Source organism: Capra hircus, chromosome 12 (genome assembly GCF_001704415.2).
Source record: "Capra hircus breed San Clemente chromosome 12, ASM170441v1, whole genome shotgun sequence".
Lineage (NCBI taxonomy): Eukaryota > Metazoa > Chordata > Mammalia > Artiodactyla > Bovidae > Capra > Capra hircus.
This window is the reverse complement of record NC_030819.1, coordinates 3,436,097-3,462,721: the sequence shown is the minus strand read 5'-3', so window position 1 is coordinate 3,462,721 and position 26,625 is coordinate 3,436,097. Positions and strand designations below refer to the sequence as shown.

The 26,625-nt window shown below is 47.0% G+C and overlaps 1 protein-coding gene across 2 annotated transcripts in view; it reads right to left on the bottom strand.

Moving 5' to 3' along the window:
* The window catches only part of FAM155A (family with sequence similarity 155 member A), a 608,391-nt gene that overhangs the window by 24,169 nt on the left and 557,597 nt on the right, over positions 1-26,625 (bottom strand). For both annotated transcript variants that reach the window (XM_005687778.3, XM_018056370.1), the window contains exon 2: positions 4,077-4,248. In XM_005687778.3, coding sequence (XP_005687835.3) covers positions 4,077-4,248 — 172 coding nt within the window. The remainder of the gene's footprint in view (positions 1-4,076; positions 4,249-26,625) is intronic.

Here is a 26,625-nt window from a genome sequence, read left to right as displayed (position 1 = left end):
TCCGACTCTGTGCAACCCCGTAGTTGGCAGCCCACCAGGCTCCCCCGTCCCTGGGATTCTCCAGGCAAGAACACCGGAGTGGGGTGCCATTGCCTTCTCCGAGAGGCCACTAGCGTCCTGCAATCCCACATCTCTGAAAGACTGGAGAAGCCATCATCTCACCACTGGTCTGTCGCCACGGAGAAGCAGCTTGAACACAGTTGACCCTCCCTAGGCCGCATCTGGCCAGCGAGCCTTCTGCAGTCACATGCTCACTGGGTACTTTTTTGGGCTTGACTTTTAGAGGGAATTGCGTTCCTTCTGGAAGCTTCTGAATTGGATGTATTGGATCCATATGAGTAGGAAGATCATGCGATTAATTATATTGAATCTGAAGGAAACGCCATTCCTTCAACTTTTGATGATAAACGATGCTATTTTCCAGCCTATAGAATGGAAACAAAACCATTTGTTAATCTTTTTAAAGAAGAGGAATTACTGGAGGCAAGGCGAAGACCAGTCTACTTGGTGAAATCCTTTCAACGGAACTGGGATTTGTTGTTGTCATTTACCCATTTCATTGAGGAAGAACTGGAACCCACCTGTGAGCCTGCCTCCCGGGGTCGGGGGGGAAGGGGGCCTCAGGTTATGTGCAGCCAACTGGAGAACCAGGAAAAAGACTCCCATTTCTCGACTAGGTTGAGTCTAATTCTGCCAGAGCGCAGAAGACACTTTATTCAAAATGCGTAAAGATGTGCGAGATGACTGCATTCACTCCAACTTTACCTAAAAGGTGAATTTTTTGTATCTTCACGTCTGTAAGAGACTGTGTGGCAGAGTTTGGGAACACATTTATATGCAAAATACACGCAAAAGTCTATGTATTATACATGCATATAGAGAGACTTTATATGCAAAAGTTTCACTAGTTTCCTTACCAATGCGAGCGGCCACTGGGCTCTGGGGTGGGGTCTCCCTGGTGGGCCCTGAGAGCTCCCTTCTAACCAGAAGGAGACATTCTGGAGGCCCTGGTATCTGGGACCCTGGTCAGTAGGGACATGGCAGCAAGTGGTTCTTATCAGCAGAAATCTGTATCTTGTTCAGAACCAGTAACAAAGAATTGGACCATAAAGAAGGCTGAGCACCGAAGAATTAATGCTTTCGAACTGTGGCGCTGGAGAAGACTCTTGAGAATCTCTTGGACAGCAAGGAGATCAAACCAGTCCATCCCAAAAGAGATCAACGCTGAATGTTCATTGGAAGGGCTGATGCTGAAGCTGAAACTCTAATACTTTGGCCACCTGATGCGAAGAGCAGACTCACTGGAAAAGACCCTGATGCTGGGAAAGATTGAAGGTGAGAAGAGGGGGACGACAGAGAACGAGATGGTTGGATGGCATCACCGACTCAATGGATATGAGTTTGAGCAAACTCTGGAAGACAGCAAAGGACAGGAAAGCCTGGTGTGCTGCAGCCCATGAGGTTGCAAAGAGTCAGACACGACTGAGTGACTGAACAGCAAAGCAACAAAACCAGAGGGACCTTTGGGACGCCAAGTGGGGAAGGATGGCCGCCAGTGACACGGACACCTGAGAACTCCTCCAGGAGGCCTGGGCCACAGCTCAGAAAAGAAGATCAACCTGAAAATTAGTACATTTTTGTCCAAAAAATGTTACAGAACTTAGGGGCAAAATGCCTTCAAGATTTTATTCTACGTATTTTTGAGAAGTAAGAGAAAGAAGAGAAGCTGAACTGACAGTGCAGAAAGAGGAGGCCGGTTCCCAAAGACTCAGGGATGAGATTCTCCCAGGAAGCTTCCAAAGTCGGCGACAGTTTCCCCAGACCTGAAAAATGACAGCTCTCTCTTTCCCTGTCTGTGTTCCTTGATGATGCAGACGAAACATCTGACTTCCAGAAACTCAAAGGTAATTAAAATATATAAGACAGACTTTCTGCACACGTTGTGCAGAAAGACATTAAATTCCACATTAAGCTTTCTAATGGCCTTAGAAGTATGCAAGGAAAGAGACAAACACTGAAACCAAGGTCTCAGATTCAAACTGAGAGACTAGAACAGGAAGCAGGAGACAGAGACAGGCGTTACCCCCTTGGTCTGAGCCTGCTATCGGCTCTGAGAAGCTGCTGACCTTCTCGAGGGAAAAAGCTATGTGTGTGTGCATGAACAAGAGTGCCACCTCCACATGGAATTCCAGAAGTTTCTCCAAAGTCTTAAAATCCTGGACACCTCATTGGACATCAAAGTCAAGAGATGAAGGCCTTATCTTGATGACCATTTGTTGAAAATGTTATGTATAAGTCAAATAACTGAACAGTCCATGACTGGTGAATTTTGGCTCTGATTCAACGGAAGGAGGTGTTACTACCTTTCTCTGTTTCTCCCTCCCTTTCGTTCTCTGTCCTCCCAGCCGAGAGGGGCTGTATGAAGAGTGATCTCAGCATCAAATGGGTGGAGCCACATAAACAACTGGCCAATCCCCTTACATTCCTCAGGTGCCACGTCAGCGACCCGTGGATGACGCATGCGTGACGGATCTCACGCGCCCCGCCCCGTTGGTAATCCTTGAGCCAGACGCGCCCGGGGGCTGTTGGTGTCACTAGTTTGCTGCTGAGAAGACAGCGGCTCAGAGAGGATGCACCGCAGAAACAGGAGAGCCCGCATCTCTTAGCCTTCATCCAGAGGATTTCCCCACAAGTCTGGGCAGCATCGCCGTCCTCCAGTGCGTAGGCAGCTCCTCAGGGCCGAGCCTCGCTGGACCGTCTCTTGAAAGCTCATCACTGAGAGCAGGACGGCTAGTGGGTGGGCGTGGAGATAAATGCTCGAGAAAGAATCCGGTAAATCCTCACTGATCAAAACTTGAAAATGCCGCAACTCGAGCCATCCAAGTTAGGAGGACATCGCGGAGCACTTTTTGAGAGGCGACGGAACGACGGCTCTGATGGGTACATCACGGCGGCGAGTGAACCGTCCTCACCCGCCTACTCAACATGTATGCTACAAAGCATTCTCTTCTCCTTTGCATCATATCTATGCCTAAATGGTGTAATGCTTATAAATATCCAGAAATTGAAGGCCGCTATTGGTGTTCTGCCCAGTCTGAGTCATTTGATGAAAGAAAATATCAATTGGAAATATGAGATAAAATTGCTCCTGGTCCTTAGTATGTGATTCTAACATGCGCATGTGCGCGTGAGCACCCGTAACTTAAATGAGCATTTCTTTATACTCTTGGTGCACACACACACAAACACACACACACACATATTTAACTATATACTTGGGCTTCCCTGGTGGCTCAGATGGTAAAGAATCTGTCTTCAATGAAGGAGACACAGGTTCAATCCCTGAATTGGAAAGATCCCCTGGAGAAGGAAATAGCAACCCACTGTAGTATTCTTGCCTGGAGAATTCCATGGACAGAGGAGCCTGGTGGGCTACAGACCATGGGGTCGCTAAAAGTTGGACACGACTGAGCAACTTTCACAAGTATATACTTAAATACCTATATTTATTTAAGCTAAGTAAATAAGTATTTATTAGCACCTTTTTTTGGTCAGAAAATTTCACAGGCCCTAGGGGCAAAATGACTTCAGAATTTATTCTGCACACTTTTGAGAAATAAAAAGAACAGAAGTGCAACTGACGGTTCGGGAAAGAAGAGACGGATTCCCAAATATTCAGTGATGGCATTCTGACCTCAACTTATTGCTGGTTTGAAGAACAAATGTACTTTTACTGGCCTTATCTCCTCGTCTGTTCTCAGGCTAACACACAGATACGGCAGGTGGAACCCAACCATCTCTAAGTCAAATTTGGAACAAATCTAATGTTGGCTGACATGTTGCCATGTTACCCTTTTACAAAAGTAATGATGGTGGTCACAGACAGACATGACATCGCATGGCACTCCCGAGTCAGTTTCGGGTCCTTTTGGGGGGTCTGTGAATTGAAGCATGGAACAGTCCTGGCCGAGCCTTCAGGGCTTCGTGAGTAGGAGGAGACCCCCAAGCAAACAAGCCCCAGGTGCCAATGCGAGTCCACCACCTGGGCTGGGAGCCCGCCCCGCCCAGCACTGTACCTGTACAGATGAAGCTGGAGAGGCCCCCGTAGATGACCTCGTCATTGTCGGGCAATATGAACGGACACCGCGTCTGAACCTCCAAACAGTATTGCTTGCAAGGGATCGTCTTTCTGCAGTTCAGCTGCGCGACTTCAAAGTACTGGGAACACAGCCAGGCTTTGTAGACGATCTGAAACAGAGAAGAATCAGAAATAGGGTGGGATGACAACAGTTCTGACCAACGGAGGACACGCTGTCCTGGGAGAAGCATGCTGGAGCTTCGAGTGGCTCCTGAGAAGACGCGCACTTGGAGAAAGCCTATGACCAAGCAAGGCCAGCTGTGGGCGATGTCTTAGCAGCAGCGGAACACTGTTTACGGAGCCCTTCGGAGAACGCGACAAGTGATGGGGGCGCTCGAGCGTCAGCGGTGCACGTGCTAAGTCACCGCAGTCGTGTCCGACTCTTTGCAGCCCCGTGGACTGTAGCCCCCCAGGCTCCCCTGTCCATGGGATTCTCCAGGCAAGAGTATTGGAGTGGGTTGCCCTGCCCTCCTCCCGGGAATCTTCCCCACTCAGGGATCCTACGCACATCTCTTACGTCTCCTGCTTTGGCAGGAGGATTCTTTACCACTAGAGCCACGTGGGAAGCCCCAGCTCAAGTGAAAACCTGTGAAGTTGAGCAGGACCTGAAGTTTTCAGAATCCACTGATAGACAAGAAAGGAAACAATCGTGTGGATCCACTGGGGTTATTACTGCAGGTGCGAGGTGCTGGGCCCTGCAGCTGTTCAGTCGCTCGGTCGTGTCCAACTCTTTGAGACCCCAAGGACTGCAGCACGCCAGGCCTCCCTGTCCCTCACCAACTCCCCGGAGTTTGCCAAAGTTCGTGTCCATTGCATCGGTGATGCCATTTCTTTTACAAGGGTAGATTTTTTTTTTTTTTTTACAAAAGGACAAAAAAAGTTTTGTTTTGTTTGTAAAAAGATGATGCTTTTTTGAACTGTGGTGTTGGAGAAGACTCAAGAGTCCCTTGGACTGCAAGGAGACCCAACTGGTCCACCCTAAAGGAAATCAGTCCTGAACATTCATTGGAAGGACTGATGCTGAAGCTGGAAACTCCAATACATTGGCCACCTGATGTGAAGAACTGACTCACTGGAAAAGACCCTGATGATGAGAAAGATTGAAGGCAGGAGGAGAAGTGGGTGACAGAGGATGAGATGGTTGGATGGCATCACCGACTCAATGGGCATGAGTCTGAGTAAACTCTTGGACATGTGATGGACAGGGAGGCCTGGTGTGCTGCAGTCCGTGGGGTCCCAAAGAGTGGGGTCGACTGAGCGACTGAACTGAACTGAACTGAACTGGTGCTTTTTTTTTGTTGTTCTGCAGGACCAGAGCTCTGAAGACGCCGGCTATTCCAACCACAGACACTAGGTGGCACTGAGTCCCCGGCAACGAGGATGCCCTGGTTTAAGCTTGAACTCCAGGGCCCTGGGCGGACAGTGGTGGGCCCTGACATTCTTGTCTCACATCAGAGGCACTGAGGATCTCTCCGTCTGAAAGCCCGGAAACACCTAGGCTAAATCAGAAAGCTTACAGTCGTGGCGTGGTAAGGACAAGGAGTTAGGACCGCTCATCAGATCTTGGACCTTCAGCCTCTGGGATCGGCAGGAATATTTATTTGATAAGCATTTGCTGAACGACATGTGAAAGGGCTATGATCTCATCTAACCCTCTGTCCTTGATAGGTATTTTGGAAAACAAATGTTGGGAAAAAAATAGGCTTTTCTGTATTATAAGGGAACAAACTGAACCTAGGTCTCAATAAAACGATGACAAAGTATCCCACTGTAGCCACGGCTGTGACTCAGGTATTTCCCTGATGCTTGGTTCTGTTTTCCTATTTTCAGGGTTAATACTATTCAGGTAAGATTTTGTTACCTATGTCCTACCTGGAAAAGTGGGTGGTTTGCAGTTAAATGTACACTGAGAGACCATAAATACCAGACAATAATAGCAAGAATAATAGGAAGTGTGTATCACACTCTGGTCTAAGCAACTGACATAGATTTTCCCCCCATTAATTCCCAGCACATGCATTAGCACAGGGATAATAATCAGCGATAGAAATAAGCGGACAAACCAGAATCCAAACAGAATCTAGGTAACCCTTGCCAATATCTGTAAGGAGGATTCTTGTGTCAGGAAAAGGAGAGAGAAATAAACGGCTCTGAGACACTTTCCAATGCTGCCCTTTAAGAATTTTTTGAGGGGCGGGCGTTGAGAAAGTTAGGTGTTTTCTGGTGGGAAACAGAATGACCCTGAACATTCACTGGAAGGACTGATGCTGAAGCTGAAGCTCCAATACTTTGTCCACCTGATACGAAGAGCTGACTCATTGGTAAAGACCGCTGATGCTGGGAAAGACTGAAGGCAGGAGGAGAAGGGGGCGACAGAGGATGAGAAGGTTGGATGGCGTCACTGATTCAACGGACATGAGTTTAAGTAAACTCCCGAAGTTGGTGATGGACAGGGAGGCCTGGTGTGCTGCAGCCCTTGGGGTCACAAAGAGTCGACAGGGCTTAGTGACTGAGCAACAGAAGGATTTGCACAGAAGCCCGTGATGAGAAACGAGCACTTGTCTTCCTCCGTAAGAAGGCCGTATAAGGAAGGCCAGGAATCTCTTTCGTAACGGCTTAGCCTTCTCCTACAGTGACACACTGGACCATCGCTTTTCCAGGTGTCACTGAATAGTATAGATGGCTCTATGAGGCCAAAGAATAATTTGGGGAAGGAACAAAATAGAGTTAAGGTCTTCTGGTGATAAACGGACGGTTAAACTACTTTTAACCCCCTTCTCCTGGAGGGCTTGCACTTCCTCTCTCCCCGGAAGCAGTTTCGTTGCTAGGTAACTATGTTCCAGGAGGACAGCCCTCCCCCACCCCACTGCACGCTCCCCCCCTTGGAAATTGCAGCTGAGTGTACCACTTGGTCTGACAGTGCCCGGCCTGCAGGCACCAGGAAATATGCTCCAGTTACAGTCTAGACAAGGAGCAGATGAACTAGGCTAGACTGCGACAGTGGACCGTGTAAGAAGGACATTTGCACGTAAACAGTTGCATACCAGTTTCCTCTTTTTCTCCCAGAGCATTTTCTCATTTGTTATTTTCCCCCATGAAACCCTTGAGACAGTTTTGGGAAATACTCTACAAATAAAGAACCCGATTATAGAGAGATTATTGTAGCAACTGCATGGAGTTCAGGCCAGCACTCCCTTCCTGGGCCCCCGGGCGGCTGGGACTCTTCTGAGACGAGGAAAGTGAGGATGACAAGGCAGGGGCCAGGTCTCTGGAGTCCCCGAGGGGAGGAGGGCAGTTCAGGGGGGAAGGTCCTACGGAACGCCCAGCTGAGCCGCTCATTTTAAAGTGAGAAGGGGGGCTGGGAAAGATCACAGCTGGCGGCAACCCCCAATCCCTGCCCTCCCAGGTGGTATTCTAATAACTCAGCACATTACTGGGGGAGGCAGGCACTGATCCAGTCGTAACCTATTTTATTTTTTTTGGCAAGTCACTCCATCCTAGACCCACACTTTCTTATCTTCCCTTGAAACTCTGTGCTGTGGGCTGTAGCGAGCAGCCCTGCCCCTGCTCCCACCTCTGGCTGGTCCCTGGGTCTTCTCTGCACCAGCATCACTTTACACATTGCCTCGGTTACTGGGGCCTATTGGATGGTGCGAGGCGAGGAGGGGACCCCAGGGAACTGTGATCCACTTGACTCTTACACCAGACTCTTGATGAATTTACTTATTTTTTTAAAGATGATTCTCAGTTTTCATAGAAAGTTCTGGCTGTAACTGGCAGGAGGCAGGAACATGGTTGAGAGGAAATCCCCAGAGACGGACTAAGTCGAGAGGTGTCTGTTCCCGATGGTGGGAAGTGAGGTTGAGCCGCGGGACTCTGGGAGGGGGCGCTTTATGTGGGTAGCCGGAGGAGCCTGAAACAGCCACCATTCTGCTCACTACAGCTTACATCACGGTTTTCAGCCTCGTCCTTGCACGTGAGGTCAGCGCACACCAGGTCCTGATTCTGGGAGGTCCCAGTGACCTGGCTAATCTCCTGGAGAGCCCGTCACAAAATGCCCAAGACTTGTATTTTTCCCCATGGGGTTTAGAGTCTCATTTAAGTATACTTGTCTCCATACTCCCAAATCTATATCCACGTTTTAGAGCAAGCTGCTAAGTTGCTTCAGTCGTGTCCGACTCTGTGCAACCCCATGGACGGAAGCCCACCAGATTCCCCCGTCCCTGGGATTCTCCAGGCAAGAACACTGGAGTGGGTTGCCATTTCCTTCTCCAGTGCATGAAAGTGGAAAGTGAAAGGGAAGTCGCTCAGTCATCAGACTCTTCGCGACCCCATGGACTGCAGCCCACCAGGCTCCTCCGTCCATGGGATTTTCCAGGCAAGAGTACTGGAGTGGGGTGCCATGGGAACCAATTTATATTGCAAATACATGTTAGCAGGCTGAAAAAAATAATGTCGGTCACAGTTTTTCATTATGAAGAAAAATGTGTCAGGTACTGAAAGGGGTCGTCATTCTCACCTTAGAGGAAAGCTGCTTTCCCTCCCCTTTCCCATGAGTGTTACTAAGCACTGCCTCTGTTTCCACGGGTAGCCTGTGTTGATGCATGTTACGAGCTTCTTGGCTGTCAGCTCTCATGTGTGTGTGGCCTGTGTTTTGAGCGTGTGGGGTGGGTGCGGGGGGAAATACTTGGTTATGCAAGCAATGGTCTGCGGCAGTGACGGTCTCCGGCTAATGCACTTTGATGCGCCAGGCATGTTGTTACAATTCTAAGTGGAAGAGAAAGTCAGCATACATCTTCACATTCGTATATCTGAACGTCTTTCATCTAAATCCGTGTCAACGTCTGGCTAAAGCACAGGCTGCGCCCAGAGACTGGAAAGACTGCCGTGCTTTAAGAAGAAAACAAAAAAAAAAACAAACCCTGCCTGCAGGTTGAGCCAAGTCCTCCTCCTCCGAGGATGCTGAGACGGGCAGCCTAAGGAGACAGACTCCTCGATCCGCCGGAGATTCAGAGTGTCAGCAGGCACACCTCGTCCTGCTGCAGCTTGGCTCCATCTCTGAAACAAAATGCAAATGCCTTCCTGTTTTCTCTCCGTGACCCACTTTGCCGATCCTGTTACGACACCTGGTCTAATCCCCTGAACTTCAGAACGACGGCCCTCACTTCCCGGCGCCGCCCTAGGTTTGCAAGCCCAGAGCCCTGGGCCCAGTCCCTTCAGGGGAGGGCGTGGGTGAGGGATGAAAAGGCAGGGCCCGTCTGCCCGTCAGGGGTGGTACCTGGAGGTCCACAGACCCTCGACGGGCAATGATGACAAGAGGCGAATCCACTCTGGGAGCTTCCTGGACTAGAGGCTGCGCCCAATCAGTGATGATCTCGGTAACGAAGGGAACCATGGTCTAGGGGGCACAGGGCCAGCTGGCTGCTTCTTTCTCTCCTTCCACCATCAATAGACGCCCTGCACTGTCTGAGACAATGCCGTCCCGGCCACATCTTACCTCCTCCCCTCATCTCACTATGGTTTGCTGTCAGCCCAAACCACCGTTCGGAGATTTGCTTTTTCTAAGCAACCTGGCCTCTGTGATGACAACCCCAGCTGCTAAAATGGGCTGTTTTCTTATTTGCCCTCTTGGCAGCAATGATTGACTCTGACTAATAAACTATTTCTTGCAGTGCTGGCCCCCCGATTACGAGAACCCTGTCCATCCTGGGCTTCTTCCTGCTCCGCCAGTCAGTACATTGTGTTGCCGTGACCGTCGTTTCCCCAGGTGTCGGTGTGCCCTGGGCTTCTGTTCTGAACTTTCTAACGCACGGTCTTTCAGGTAAATCGCCCACTCTCAGGACTCGGCTGAGTCTTTAGGACTCAGGGAAGCCTGAATCTGTGTTTCCAGGGCACCCCTTTCTCCTTCGCTCTCATCTGCTCTGCGTACAAGCTGCGTTCTGTGTGTCTCTGTGTCCACGCTCTTTAGCGTCTTAGCTTCTGCAAGTCTGGAGTGGAGTCCAGCGTCTGCTCTTCAGAGGGAAGCGGGATGTGAGAAATCCGGGGGTCACCCAGTGCCCCTTCTGCTCTCTCCCACAGCCACTTTACCCAGGCTCTTTGGCCCAGGGCCTGCGAGCCTGCTTTCTGAGTACCAAGTCTGCCAAACTCTGGATTTCGGTTGGCACTGCTGTTCCAGCCATCCCCCTTGCTCGCCTAGCAACGCCACATCCAGGGACGTGCCTCTGGGCTTCAGTCGTAATGCCCCTACGTGCTGGCTCCCACCCGGCAGTTGGGGTAACCACTGTGAAATCCATTTGGTGGCATCAGCACTCCACTTTACATCACCCGGGGCCTCTCCACGGCACTCAGGGGGGAGTTCAAACTCCCTAACTGCACTCAGAGCTTTGTCACCTTGCCCAGCTGAGCGCTCCGGTCTCGGACCCTCCCACCACTCCCCGCAGCCGTGGAGGGTGATGCCCAGGGTCAGTGATGCGCCTCGTCCCCTGAGACCTTGCACCCTGCTCCCCCATCCACCCCGTGCACACAGCCCTCAGCCTGGGCAGTTCCTACCCATCCCCTGTGATTTCGCCTGTAAACCTTCCTGCCCCCGATCTTAAGCCCACCCCCCTGAAGCTCCCGAATGTTCTCTTCCTGTGGACTCACGCTAAAGATGACACCCTGCTTGTCTGCCTCCCTTTCTCGACTCCCATAATGGGACCTTGTGCACTTTTATTTTCTTGGCGCCCTGGGTGTACCCGGGAGAAAATGACCATCCATAGAATTCTCATTGGAATTTCACACCATGGCCTTCAGGTATGCAGAGTGTGTGTGTGCGTTTATTCGCTCAGTTATGTCCGACTCTTTGTGACCCCGTGGACTGTAGCCTGCCAGCCTCCTCTGCCCATAGGATTCTCCAGGCAAGAATACTGGAGTGGGTTGCCATGCCCTTCTCCAGCGGATCTTCCCGACCCAGGGATTGAACCTGGGTCTCCTGCATTGCAGGCGGATTCTTTACTGTCTGAGCCTCCAAGGAAACCTCCAGGTGTCCACTGTACTCTCTGGCTATTTGATTCCTGTGAGCCAGGCTGCTTGACTCTGAGATCTTGCAGAGAAAGGACTCAAACTGTGAACGCTGATGTGCTTCCAAGATATTGGGTCCTATGGGTCCCTTTAGAGGTATCAGCAAACTCCCTTATGGGAAGACAAATAAAGCCTATAGAAATAAAAACTGAAAACCCTGCTTCATGAGTTGAATCTCTCTTTCCAAGCAGATACTGTGGTTTAGATGCTGAGAAACAACACGGGGTGGGGTTGTAAGCAGAGAAGGATCTCCGCACAAAGAGGAGGCAGGAGGTGGACTCAGGGAGGCCTGCAGAGCCCCGAGGGAGGGATTTGCTCTGAACCTATCATTTGAGATACATGAGTTGCTCTGGCTGGGGTTACAGCAAGAAGTGTCCGGGAGTCAGACTACACTACCTCATCCCTTTCCAAAACCATTCTATGGCGCTTCTGAAATGAATGTTCATAACGACAGAAGTGGGAGACGTGAAAGCTCATGTTAGGGACCAAGCTGTCAGTAGCCTTGCCGTGGGCATCGGAGAGGAAGGTCAGGCAGCAAGAACCCAGCGATGAGCGACGGGAGCGTGAGGCCAGGGAGTATTTGGAAAAACACCTGATCCTGAAGTTGCTGAACCATCACACCAGCACTTTCCTCTTTATCTGGCTGGGAAAACCAAGAGTGTATTTAGTATCTCTTCAGGGACCGCTGAGAATTGCCAAAATATCAGGCAAGGCTTTCCCTTTCTTTATGGGCAGCTCTGACATCGCAGCCGCGTTCGCGTGATGGACTCCTTGAATGAAGCTTGTCATTTTACACGGCTCGAAGGAGCCCTCGAAACCCTGGGTCTTGGACTGCAGATGGAGCTTTAAAGATGATGCACATGGCATAACTTTGGAAAAACTCAGGCGTGAAGTGAACAAGAGGACACAGGGAATATGCTCAGCATTTTAATAACACTGTAGCTCCAAGACGGTAAACGAGTCTATTGAAAATTTTTTTTAAAAATGAAAGAAGTCCTTCAATGGAAACCACTTCTGCATGTTGGCCATGGGTGGACATAACAGCAGCTTTCTCAACAGCCTTTTCGAGGGTCAGGAAAGGAAGGGGGCAAACGGCAGCTTCTTCTGTAGACTGTCAGCCAGTTAACACCTTGAAAATGCGGCAGTATTATGTCCCATGGTCCTCTAGATATGCCATGTATTTAACGAGGTCTTTATTAACTCCCATCAAAGTGCCAATGATCCCATTAGAATTTATAGCTTTTAAAAGACAGCTAGGAAACACTTCGACATAAATTCAATCTGGAGTCCCATACTTAAGTGGGTTGAGAATGTTGAAATGGATTAAAAAGCTGGGAATTCAACTTTTTGAAGAAGGAAATGGAAGTAAGTCTGTAGATAAATCTGAGACCAGCTTTAAGCATGGTCAGGATAATGCATTCAGCAAGGAAACGGGAGTTAGTACAAGAGACTCTACTTATTTTATAGGACTCGCAAACAAATTCATGGAGCAGTTGATTAATAAATGAATGTCATAACCCAGAATCTAGAGCATGTCTCGAAAATACCAGTGCATTCAGTAGAACTATTATAGGTAACCAATACGCTAACTAAAAAATGCAGATGTATTCTTTTTTTTTTTTTTTCACAAAATTAAATAGAATGGGATACACTATAACTCCTTCACTTAATGGAAACACATAACAAAGGTCTAAAGAAAATCAAGGCATAATTTTATCATAGACCCCAAAGTAAAATATGGAAAACTTGCAGTAAAAAAGTAAAATGAGTTATCTAACAATCTGATCATTTTACATAACCTTGTACCATAATACTAGCATATAAAATGCCCAGGGTATGCATCTAAGTTTTCTACTTCTTTGCAGTATTGTCAAGACATTTCTGATGAATAATACATGGTAAGAAATCCTTTATGATATCAGAGGCATGTGCTACGCTGTGCTAAGTTGCTTCAGTCATGTCCAGCTCTTTGAGACTCCATGGACTATGCCTGCCAAGTTCCTCTGTCTGTGGGATTCTCCAGGCAACAATACTGGAGTGGGTTGCCATTTCCTTGTCCAGAGGGTCTTCCCACCTCAGGGACTGAACTCACGTCTCTTCCATCTCCTGGACTGGCAGGTGGGTTCTTTGCCATCAGAGCCCCCTGGGAAGCCCATTAGAGCCTCAAGGGTTGCCGATTAAAACAATAATGATGTCTTTGCCCCTCGGTTGAATGGACACTTCGTTCTTTGTTTTTCCCATGGGTGGGAAGCAGCACTTCCAGTCCTTTGTCACCAAGTCCACACTCAACAGCGCTCACTGGTTTTCTGCTTTATTCCGGCAGGTCCTGTTCTGAGGGCCAGGGACGGGAGAGAGGACAGCTCCTTATGGAGATGACGATGCCCACGCCGGTGTTTTAGGGGCACAGCAGTGTGGCCTGCCACGTGGCCCTTGAGACAAGCCGCTTATTGACACCTGGTCCTTAGCTAACAGGATCACAGCCAGATCAGTGCCTGCGAGCCTGTCAGAATTTAGAGCTTTAAAGAGCGGCAGAGTAAGCGCTCCACAACTCTAATTAGAATACAGTTGTAGCCTGTTATCACAACATGGGAGGAGCCAACTGGCGGGTTTTTTTAAATTAATTTTGCTTTACCTGGTTGTGTTGGTTTCTGTTGTACAGCAAAGGGAATCAGCCACCCATCTGGATCCTTCCCAGTCAGGTCAGAGCAGAGCCCTGAGCAGGGTTCCCTGAGCTACACAGGAGGTGTGCATTAGTTACCAATTTCACGCACAGTATCGACAGTGTACATGCTGGGAGGCTGCAGCTGACGCAGGAGCTGACTGGTTGCTTCCAGCCTTGGCTTCAAAGGTATCGTTCGATCCATCCATTAATCTGCATCTATTTATTGAGAGTCACCTATCGGCCTGGCTGTAGGGAATTCCCCCCAGGGGTGGAGGGCGGCTTGAAAGCTTTGTGATGAGACATTTTCCCTGGCACCAAGCATAGTTTTGTTAAACAAAACCAGGCAAGACATGGTGGACCGTGTGCTACCAGGAGGTGCTTTGGTTTGGAGAAGGCAGTGATGAGTGATGTCTAATCCTCAGCCTTTCCTGGTGGGGGGGTCTTGCCTCCATGTTGGCTGCTGACTGATCAGGGCAGGGGGTTGTTGAAGGCTGGATCGGCTGTGGCAATGTCTTAAAAGGAGACTAGAGTGAGGTCTGCCATATCGATTGACCCTTCTCTCCACAAACGATCTCTGTGTCCCAGGCAATGCTATTTGGTGGCATTTCACCCACAGCAGGACTTCTTTGAAAACTGGAGCCAGTCCTCGCAAACCCTGCCACTGCTTTATCAACTAAGTCGATGCAAGATTCTAAGTCTTCTGTTGTCATTTCAACAATCTGGATCAGTTTCTGGATCATGAAGCCACTTTCTTTGCTCACCCATAAGAAGCAGCTACTCACCCTTTCAAGTCTGACCAGGAGGTTGTAACAATTCAGCTGTGTCTTCAGGCTCCACTTCTAATTCCAGCTCTCTTGCTGTTTCTCTCACATCTGCAGTGATTTCCTCCACTGCCGCCTTAAACCCCTCAAAGTCATCCAGAGGGTGACTTTCTTCCAAACTTCTGTTACTGTTCATAGTTGCATTTTCCCCATGAATCATGACATATTCTTAATGATACCTAGAGAGGTGAGTCCTTTCCAGAAGTTTTTCCTTTGACTTTGCCCAGATCTATCAGCGGAACCACTATCTAGGTCAGTGATAGCCTTACAAAATGAGTTTCTTAAATAATGGGACTTAAAAGTTGAAGTTTCCCCTTGATTTACAGGCTGAAGAATAGATGTTGTGTCAACAGGCATGAAAGCAACATGAATCTTATTGTCCAGCCCCATCAGAGTTCTCCATTAGGTGCCTTATGAATGAGTAGTAATATTTTGAAAGGAATATTTTTTTTTCCTGTGCATTGGGTCTCAAGAGTGGGTTTAAAATAGTAAACCATGTTGCCAGTGGATGTGCTGACATCCAGGCTTTTTCATTCCATTAATAGAGCACAGGAAGGGTTCAGTTCAGTTCAGTCGCTCAGTCGTGTCCGATTCTTTGCGACCCCATGGACTGCAGCATGCCAGGCCTCCCTGTCCATCACCAACTCCCGGAGCTTGCTCAAAATCGTGTCCATTGAGTCAGTGATGCCATCCAACCATCTCATCCTCTGTTATCCCCTTCTCCTCCTGCCCTCAATCTTTCCCAGCATCAGGGTCTTTTCCAATGAGTCAGTTCTTCACATCAGGTGGCCAAAGTATTGAGTATCAGCTTCAGCATCAATCCTTTCAATGAATATTCAGGATTAATTTCCTTTAGGATGAACTGGTTGGATATCCTTACAGTCCAAGGGACTCTCAAGAGTCTTCTCCAACACCACAGTTCAAAAGCATCAATTCTTCAGTGCTCAGCTTTCTTTATATAGTCCAACTCTCACATCCATACATCACTACTGGAAAAACCATAGTTTTGACTAGATGGACTTTGTTGGCAAAGTAACGTCTCTGCTTTTTACTATGCTGTCTAGGTTGGTCATAGCTTTTTTTCCCAAGGAGCAAGTGTCATTTAATTTCATGGCTGCAGTCACCATCTGCAGTGATTTTGGAGCCGCCAAAAAGTCTCTCCCTGTTTCCATTGTTTTTCCAGAAAGGGCAGTTCAGCATAATTCTTAAGGGTCATGGCATTTTCAAAATGATAAATGAGTACTGGCTTCAGTTGGAAGCCACCAGCTGCACTGGTCCCTGACAAGAGGGGCAGCCTGTCCTTTGAAGCTTTGAAGCAAGGCGCTGACTTCTCCTCTCCAGCTATGGAAGTCCCAGATACTGGTAGGTGTCTTTCTACAGAAGGCTGTTTTGTCTACATTGAAAATCTGTTGTTTGGTGCAACCACCGTTATTAATACTCCCAGAAGATCTTCTGGAAATACTGCAGCTCCTACATTAGCAGTTTCTGCTTCACCTTGAACTTCTGTGTTATGGCCACCACTTCGTTCCCTTAACATCATGAAGCAACACCTCCTGCAGCTTTCAGCATTTTTCTCTGCAGCTTCCTGTCTCTCTCGGCCTTTTACAGTTGAAAACAGCTGGGGTCTTCTGGAAGAGGCTTTGGTTTATGGGAATGTTGTGGCCGGTCTGACCTCTCTAGACCACTAAATCTTTCTCCATATCAGCAGTAAGGCTGTTTCACATTCTTATCATTGGTGTGTTCGCTGGAGGAGCATTTTTAATTTCCTTTGAGAACCTTCCATTTAACATCCACAGCCTGCCTAGTTGTTTGGCACAAGAGGCCTAGGATTCAACCTGTCTCAGCTTTCGACATGCCTTCCTCACTAAGCTTAATTATTTCTAGCTTTTGATTTACAGTGAGAGACATCTGACCCTTCCTTTCATGTGAACACTTAGAGGCCATTTTAGGGTTATTAACTGGCCTAATTTCAATGTTGCTGTGCTTCAGGTAAGACCTGAGGAGAGAGAGCAGTCAGAACGCGCGCACACTCTGTCAGTTAATTTGGTCATCTTATACGGCAGGGACTGTGGGTCCCCGAAACAGCTATGAAAATAACATCAACGGTCACTGATCATAGGTCACCGTAACAGATATCACAGTAATGAAAAGGTATTAGAACTACCAACATGTGACAGGTGCTGTTGGAAAAATGGTGCCGACAAACCTGAGAGACCAGGGTTGCCGCAAACGTTCAGTTCGTAAAAAAACGCTAAAAGGAAGCAAATGCCGAAAAACCGAGGGATGCCTGTGCTCAGCTCCTCACCTAGGTATCAAAGCCTTGCCTGCATCAGCTGAGTGCAGTTGTCCCAGTTTCATGAGGTGAAAATTACGATTCAGAGAATTTCATCAATGCCCGAGTCCCACGGGCAGAGAATACAGCCAAGTCTGGCCGAGTTCAGGCCACCTTACCCTGCACTCCTGCCCTGAACAAAATGTGCTCTGGTGTACCCCACAGACCTCCCGTGTAAAGAAAACTGACTTCTGAGAGTTCATGTAGGTTGTTCCTGGGTCTTCTGGGGATAGGCGTTGGAGATTTGAACATTTTTAACGCTTTGTACTTTGTTTCATCTCAAGAAGATACTTCAGCAACCGCTATCTATGCATTTTCCTGTATAGTGAAAGATTTTCATTACAGCGAACGATCGCAATGTCTGTGATCTTATTAACACCCGCTCGTAACTCCAAGCACCGGTGATATGAGTGATGCTGTTGTTAATGAGAAAAGAGTCAGGATTATGTCTGCAAACAACTGTACTACATGCTCAGCCGTGTGCATCCACTGCCTGTCACTGAAACTAACAGCCACCACCAGCCAAATCAGGAAGCTGCTTTCCGTAGTCCTGGCCCTCAGTCCTGCTCTTTCTCTATTTCTCCTGTGAACATTTATTCGACTATTAAATTACATAGAATGGACACCCAAATTATTTATCTTTGAAAATGCACTTGATAAACATTTCACTGTGTCCATTTAAAATCTGCATATAGTTCCCTTTCATAGGTATTTATTTATAAAGTGTTCTGACACACATCCAGACACAGACATACACACACAGACACACACATTTCTTTACAGTTGGCCAGATTCCATTATCTCATCAAGGAAAAAACATTTCCTGCCTTTCCTCTTACAGTGGACTTAGAACTGAGCTATTCCTTCCAAGTTAAAAATAAAAACACCTGACTGCTTTCCACAGCCATGCACCCTCTTTATGTTTTCTCCTTATGGGTAGAATTATGACTCCAAGAGCCCTGAGAACATTTTAGCTCCCTTCATGAAGGTTGTTTTCTTGAGGGTCAGTGAGTGGGGAGGAGGGCGATTTACCGGAGTGAATGCCTTCGTTTAAACACACACCAAGGCCAAAGTAGCCGACTGGCTGGGAGACGTTGGGTGGGAAAGATCAGAAAGCAGCACTGTTTGTGTGATATCAAGTCCAGAAATCAGGAAATCCTGTCAAAATTATGGTTCGATTTTATTCCTTACAATTCAACATGTTCTTCATGGTTTAAAGTCAGTTTCAGCCGGAAAATGTATGCTGTTACAAGAGTGAAACAAGGTCAATTGCTTGCTTATTGGAATTTGTTAACATTTAGATGGAAGTTGCTTCTGTTCGGTGAACAACTGTCCAATAACCTGTTTCTTTCACAAGTTCCCATGTGAGAGGCCGTTTATTCACTGTGGAATAAGGTGAGTACGTGACAAAATGTAAGGTCCTGATGGCTGAAATTCAAAGCCCAACCGTCTGGAAAAATGTAACGCCAGCTTCCCGCTATAGATTTGAAGAAATATGATGACGATTACAGCAAATTGGTGATTCCAGATCTTATAAAAATAGCACCTTATGAAAAGCGAAGCTGATAGGCACTGACACTCGAGCACTTGTCTGTGCTCAGTCACTCAGGTTTGTCTGACTCTTTGCAACCCACTAAGGCTTCCCTTTCTTGCCTGGAGAATCCCAGGGACGGGGGAGCCTGGTGGGCTGCTGTCTCTGGGGTCACACAGAGTCAGACACGACTGAAGTGACTTAGCAGCAGCAGCAGCAGCAGCAGCAGCAAGGCTTCCCTGGTGGCTCAGATGGGAAAGCATCTGCCTGCAATGGGGGAGACCTGAGTTCAATCTGTAGGTTGGGAAGGTTCCCTGGAGAAGGAAATGGTAACCCACTCCAGTACCCTTGCCTGGAAAATCCCATGGACGGAGGAGCCTGACAGGCTATAGTCCACAAAGAGTCGGGCACAACTGAGCGACTTCACTTTCACGTTTGTAACCTACTGGACTGTAGCCTGCCGGGCTCCTCCATCCATGGGACTCTCCAGGCAAGAATACAGGAGTGTGTTGCCATTTCCTTCTCCAGGGGATCTTCCCGACCCAGGGATCAAACCCGGGTCTCCCGCAGCTCCTGCACTGCAGGCAGATTCTTTGCCACTGAGCCATGCACACACCAGAAGCTGTTGATAAAAGCATCACTTGATTCTCTCAAGAAACCCCCCAAAATAAATAACAGTATTTATCCTTTTTTTTTAAACAGAAGTGAAAAAATGAGGACAAGAAAGCTAACTCCCCAACTGAAGTGAGCAAGCTAAGCCAAGGGGCCAGAACTTACACGCAGGTTGGCTATTTTCAACTCCCGAGCACCCAGCCATTTAGCTATGAGACCTCTGTGATGACTGCTGGATATTCTATATTCTCAAAAGCACGTGGTCCATTCATCACTGTATATGTTGTATGTAAACATTTTTGTGTTATATCACTTCAGGATATTTCTTTTTGGCCAAATAAAAAGTGTAGATGGAGCAAGCCAAGATACTGTCAGAACAGGGTAGAAAATTCTCTGAGGTTGTGTATCATTCGTCGTCCATGGTTCACTTCCTGTTTGAGTCGAAGCTCCGGTCCCTCCCTATAAATCTTCCATTTGACACATCACAGATGCTGTGTACTTCCACACAGACTGTCACCTGTATGTAATATTTTCCTCCAATATTTCCTGTAGAAAAAGAGTGACCATCTTTCCCTCTAGCAAGCACTGCAATTACTCCCAAAACCTGCAGTTCTGACTGGCTGTGAACCAGGATACACCTGCTTTTGCCTTAATTTTTCCTTAGAGGCTGGTAGTGTTGAGGCAGTCTATCACAGACTGCTGCTAAGTTGCTTCAGTCGTGTCCAACTCTGTGCGACCCCATAGACGGCAGCCCACCAGGCTCCCCCATCCCTGGGATTCTCCAGGCAAGCACACTGGAGTGGGTTGCCATTTCCTTCTCAGACTAGACTCTTGATTAGAGCTGTCCTTTATCTGATATTTGTAGAGGTGCTGGAGAAGATTCTTGAGCCCCTTGGACTGCAAGGAGATCAAACCAGTCCATCCTAAAGGAAATAAACCCTGAATGTTCATTGGAAGGACTGATACTGAAGCTGAAACTTCAATACTTTGGCCACCTGATGCGAAGAGACAACTCATTGGAAAAGACCCTGATGCTGGGAAAGATCGAAGGTGGGAGAAGTGGGTGACAGAGGATGAGATGGTTGGATGGCATCACCGACTCAATGGACATGAGTTTGAGCAAACTCCAGGAGAAACTGAAGGACAGGGCAACCTGGTGCACTGCCGTCCATGGGGTCGCAAAGAATGGGACATGACTTAGTGACTGAACGACTCTATGTCGAGCATTGTGCCTCGATCTATGAAGAGTTACTGAATGGGCTAATTGTCGTAGCTAAAAATGTTCAAGACACAAGGTGTGTAAAAAATCCTTCCAAGAAAGATGTTTGGTAAACACCATGCCTGCCGAGAACGTTTAAACATCATTATGAATGAATTTGGGCCTTCTGATCAAATAGTCTTGATGGCCACTTTAAGTTAAAATTTGAGCACACAGTTTTTCTGAAATGTCCTCTCCATAACATCATTCAAGTTTGCATAGTACTGGTGATTTTCACGTCTTCATAGACAAGAGTGTAGGTATGACTGAAACAATCAACATTCCCCCCACAGCCAATACATGCAAGATTTGCATGATGAGATTGACAACGGAATGGAAAAGAATACCTAATGGAGAGATAGGAGCCCTTCAAGTGACAAGGATCTGAGAGAAGCTGTGAGCAGTGTCACTTATTACTTGGATGGGTTGAAGAAGTGCATTTATTTGCACTTAGATTACTTATTTGAGTTTCAGTTAGCAATTCCAACTTTACAGGGTTTTAGGAAGGATAAAAGAAACATATATATGTAAGGAAAAATAAAATACAATAAAACCTAATAAGATTTTGCTAATGTTATGTGTTGGCAAAGACAGCTGTTTCATAATGTAAGCTCTTTATGTATAACACACTGGCAGAAAGAATAGATTGCCTTTTTTTAATTGAATGTTAACTTGATCCTTCCACCAACATCTACAAAGTATTATGTGATGGGCCTGGGCCAGATATATCGGTAAAAAGGAGTGGTATCATTGTTTATCAACCTGTATTTTTTTGGTTAATCCGGCTAAACAGTTCTATCAATGAAGATTAATCTCAAAGAAGGTTAATGGCAGCTACAATCTATTATTGAGCTTCCCAGGTGGCTCAGTGGTTAAAAAACCCACCTGCCAATGCAGGAGACACAAGGGAAGCGGGTTTGATCCCTGGGCTGGGAAGATCCCCTAGAACTGGAAATGGCAACCCACTCCAGTATTCTTGCCTGGGAAATCCCATGGACAGAGGAGCCTGGTGGGCTACGGGGTCTCAAAGAATTGGAAAAAAAAAGAAAAAGAGTCAGACACAACTGAGCATCCACATACAACGAGGAACCATATCATGGGAAATAGTCTTCTAAAATCAATACCAATCGTGATGGTGGGGACCGTGCGCTGCTGGAGAAGGCCCTCTGTCCCTGGGGACAGGGAATTGTCATCCTGTTGGCCTGGTGATAAAGAGAGTGTGGGACCCTTTCTCTTGCTGGGCGACGCACAACACCTGCAGCATAATTGGGTACTCAGAGTCTGTTTGTATTTGGAAAGTGCTTTATGTAACTGTTATTATGCATCCAGGGAGGCCTTTAGCTCAGCTGCTAACCTTTGCATCGCACAGTTCAGGAGAGCAGTGAGAGGAGCCCACAGAGGCTTCAGAGTGTGTGAGAAATCCGGGGGAAGGCTTGTTTACCAGGGAAAGCAAAGCTTCCCCAGAAAAGGCAGCAGACTGGACCAGTGAACGTCTACAGTTTTATTCCTGGTGTTAAATCAATTCCCCTCGCTGCACCCCGACTCTGGAAGCAGAGATCATTAAGAACACATTCAAGTGCTTAATTAGGTTTTGAAGGAGGTTTCTCCATTAACATTAATTAAAGTCTCCCTGGGCTCCAGGAAGCTCATTTGCCAGGTAGGGGTTTCCCAGGGTCACTCATCTTCCTGTTGCTGCCTCAGCAAAACCATCTTTACTGCCTCAGATTCCAAACTGAGCTTCAAGTCCATGCAAGACAGAAGGAAAAGCAAAGGAGCGCGATTCCTCTTGGTGATGGGAGATTAGGCTCCTTATAGGGAAGGCTTTCCTGTTATGATTTTGCCCTTGAGAAGGAAGCTACTGTTGGTTACCCTGAAAGAACGTGCTGTTGCTAAGTGCCTGGGGCTAAACTGTCTTGGAGAAATGTTAAAGTAAAAGTGAAAGTCGCTCAGTTGTGTCCGACTCTTTGTGACTCCATGGACTATATACAGTCCATGGAATTCTCCAGGCCAGAGTACTGAAGTGGGTATCCCCTTTTCCAGGAGATTTTCCCAACCCAGGGATTGAACCCAGGTCTCTCGCATTGCAAGTGGATTCTTACCAACTGAGCCAAAAGGGGAACCCAAGAAAACTGGAGTGGGTAGCCTCTCCCTTCTCCAGGGGATCTTCCTGGCCCAGGGATCGATCCAGGGTCTCCTGCATTGCAGGCGGATTCTAGAAGCAGCCTTCTATTTCTACGGATAGAAAAGAATTTTCATGAGTATGTTAATTTTATTAGGTTGAGCCCTAATTGAGCCAAATTTATTAGGTTGAGTCTGGTATTCAAATATTTTGATCTATAAAAATGGCAACTTCATATGGTTCAATCTAATAAACTAGAAAGTTTAAATTTTATACAAAGAAGAACTCCACTGTAGCACCAAATCTTTTTTTCTCTCCTTCATCTCTATATGCCCTTGAATTTCAAAAGCTTTTCTGTATCTATGCCTGTGGACTAGAAGCACAGAATAAGGTCAGCAACTTTATCTCTGGTTGCCTGTTGGGGTGAAAAAGCCTTTCAGTCCTTTTTTTGTGTGAATATATTGACATTCTTGTATCAACTTCCATAGGTCCATGTGTCTTCTCTTTGGGGTGTTATTTATTTATTTATTTTTGCCCTTCAGTGTGGAAGGAACAGTAGGATGAAGCAGGAAAATTATAAACTTTAAGATGATAAATATTTATTGCATGCCTAGTGGGTATTGAGAGAAATACAAAGGAGACATGAGAAAGAAAAATGAAAGGGGACTAGAGAAAGAGATAAGAACGGGGTGAAAGAGAAAGGAGCCAGCCAGGCTGGGGAGCGGAGGAAAAGAACCGTTGAGGGCACCTAAATACTGAGACTCCGTGATGGCTGTGGGTAGTCCTACATTCAAGGGTCTGCAATTTACCAAGTGAAAGCTAAGTAGCATGTATTTTGAAATGGAAAATTGGCAAATGTAGTTTCTATAAAAATATTTGCCCAGTGCAGCGTAAAGAGGGGATTACAAGAATGAATATGAGATCTAAGGCTGTCCATCCGGTACAAAATATCTTTCAATAACAATCTCCATATTCCTTTCGTTATTTGCCTATTTTTGTCTGTGCTAGTCAACTGTCTTCTACCGTCTGAATGATCTTAAATGTTACATAGGTATAATTTTCTGGAAAATAGTGGTCTGAAGTTACTTGGCAGCAGCAGCAGCAGTGGTCCAGATTGTGGCTTTCTTAATTGTTCACATGGTCAGTGTTTTTTCCCCTGCCGAGCTATGTATAACTGTGCATATTTGAAGCTGAATTAATTTTAGACTGGACAAAATTGCCCAGCCTAAAAGGGCATGGAAGAGTTCCACATTAAAAAAAAAAAAATCTATGCCCTTTGTTTTTCACTTTGCTCCTCAGCCCTGCTACAACCAACTGCATTTTGTGCTTATTTTGCTCTTTGAGGGCTTCTGAGCATAATATATAAAAAACAGTTTTGGAGCTGTGCAGAAACATTTCCCTCAAGAGACAGCTGTCAATTTTTGCTGTGATTTTGAGTACCAAAGCTGGTCTGTGTGCTTAAAGTGTTAAAGTGTTAGTAGCTCAGTTGTACCTGACTTTTTGCAAGCCCATGGACTGTAGCCCGCCAGGCTCCTCTGTCCACAGGAAATCTCCAGGCAAGTATACTGGAGTGGGTAGCCATTCCCTTTTCCAAGGGATCTTCCTGACCCAGGGATCAAACCCAGGTTTCCTGCCTCATAGGTGGATTCTTTAATGTCTGAGCCATGTACTTAATGAGCAACCCAAAATCATATGCTGTGGCATCAAGGTAGAGGGGAAGGAGAATGGAAAATACTAGGTGCTCTTCAAAAGTCTTTTATATTTTCAGCCTAACTGATGTCTACAGACAGTATCCTTGACAGCAGAGGAGTTTTGATGCTTTGTCACACACGTGCAAGCTGTCAAATGTTTTTAAACAATTTTGTTTCCTTTCATTTTCTAATAATAGAGTTCAAAATGGATGGGTGTTCCCAGTGTGTCGGAAAAACCGTGAAAGTTGGGGAACTGACCATAAGCAAGCTTGATCGAGCCCTTGATCTAAATTTAACATCTGCAAACAAGACCTGGGAAGAATGCAGGGGTCTGTACGGCAGTCCTACAAAGCACGGCCTGACCTCCTTGGCAGTCAGCATTTATGTAGGCACTTGGAAACAAAGCCAAGAGAGTGAGACGGGTGAGGGCAGGCCCTGCCATTCGCACCGTCGTGCCGGGCATCCACATTAGAGGATTGACAGGTGGAAAGTTCAAAAGAAGGGGAACTGTGCTGCTCGACAGGACAGGAGGGTGGTCTCACCATAAGAAGGCTGCCTTTACTGTGGTCTTCTCGACATTCAGATGGTATCTTCCATGTTGTAGAGTTGTAGAGATCTCAGATACGGGAGAGTGGGGAAACAGCAATACAGTCTTACAGGTTCCTTCTGCCTCTAAGCTGCTGCTGCTGCTAAGCTGCTTCAGTTGAGTCCAACCCTGCGTGACCCCATGGACGGCAGCCCACCAGGCTCCCCTGTCCCTGGGATTCTCCAGGCAAGAATACTGGAGTGAGTTGCCATTTCCTTCTCCAATGCATGAAAGTAAAAAGTGAAAGTGAAGGCACTCAGTCTGTCGGACTCTTAGCGATCTCATGGACTGCAGCCCACCAGGCTCCTCCGTCCATGGGATTTTCCAGCCAAGAGTACTGGAGTAGGGTACCATTGCCTTCTCCGCTGCCTTTAAGAGTCCATAGTATTTCACTCTAGCACAGCTCCGAGACCCAGAAGTTACCTGGATGTGCCATCTTAATCACACATATCTTTGAAGGTCTTCCTCAGTCTTTCAAAAAGGGCCACAAAAGGGGCTCTTCTTCAAGATACATAGCAATGTGATAAGCTCACATTGCTAGATGTGGACTTAAAAGCCAGGAAAGTCCATTTATCTGAATGATGTTTCTCACTCATCAGTGATGAAAGGACAAAGGCACTTTCCTGCGCCGGATGCAGAGTAGACAGGGCTAAAAACCCAGGCAAAAACACCATGCGTAGTTCCCGGAAAACTCATAACATACAGGATAAAAGGAACCTATGTTTTTTGAAACTTGCTCTTTTTTCAGTTATTGTTCTAGAGGCTTTATACACTGTGGCTGATAGCATCCCCTGTAAAATTCCATTTAGTAGGTACTCTTGTACCCCATCTTCAGAGATGAAGGCACTGGGACCAACAGAGGTTAAGTAACTTGCCTGAGATCACATGGGTAGCTGGTGCTGGAGCAAGACTTTGACCCCAAACAGACCAGCCTCAGAACCTGTGCGCTTCTCTGCCCTGATACACTGCTTCTCATTTGGAGAGTGTTTTAAGTCCACAGGGAAGCTCTTTAGTTAAGAACAAGCATTTAACAACTAAAATAGTTGAGAAAAGGTCTGCTTTAATTCTGCATTTTGAATAAGTATAAATAGAAAGATAGAGATTCATCTCCATGTCCTATTTGGAAACCTCAAATCAGGAAGATTGAGTTGACCGGGAAGAAACATGGAAATAGCACAGGGAAAGATGAGGCTCTGTGATAAAGTCAGGACACAGCTGAAACCCAAGGCAAGAGGTCATCTATAGCTCCAGCCATCTAGAGGTCTCCAGCCATCTACAGCTCGTGCTATCGTCTCTTTCTAAAGAGAAACAACGACAAGTTAAAACAAGATGTATCTGTAGTCCACTGCATCTGAAGCCAACAAACCATTTAGAAGAAAGCAGGAAGTGTACAGCATCCGTAACCCATAGCGTGGGCCCACGAATTCCCAATTCAGTTCAGTCTTCAACAGATCTTGAGAGAAAGGGCCTTATTGGGTATTCACATACATAACTGAGTGGAAAATATCTCCAACAGACAATTGCAGCCAAAATTTGGGGGCACAAAAAAGGACAAAAATACCCGTCAGTGGTTTGCTTCAGAGTTCCGAGGGCGTTTCTGTCTGGCTCTGTCTGCTGCGTGTTACATAAGCAGACCTCGGGCAGCAACAGCAGAACAACCATCAATACAACTAAATCGAATTCAGTGCCTAAACAACCGCGTCTCCCACCACACAAGGGCAGAGGGACGGGGTGAGGGGGGGGGGGAAGGCTCCCGTTAACACACGCACGGAGTGATGTTTACTTCTAACACACACCATCAAACAGCGAAGGGAAC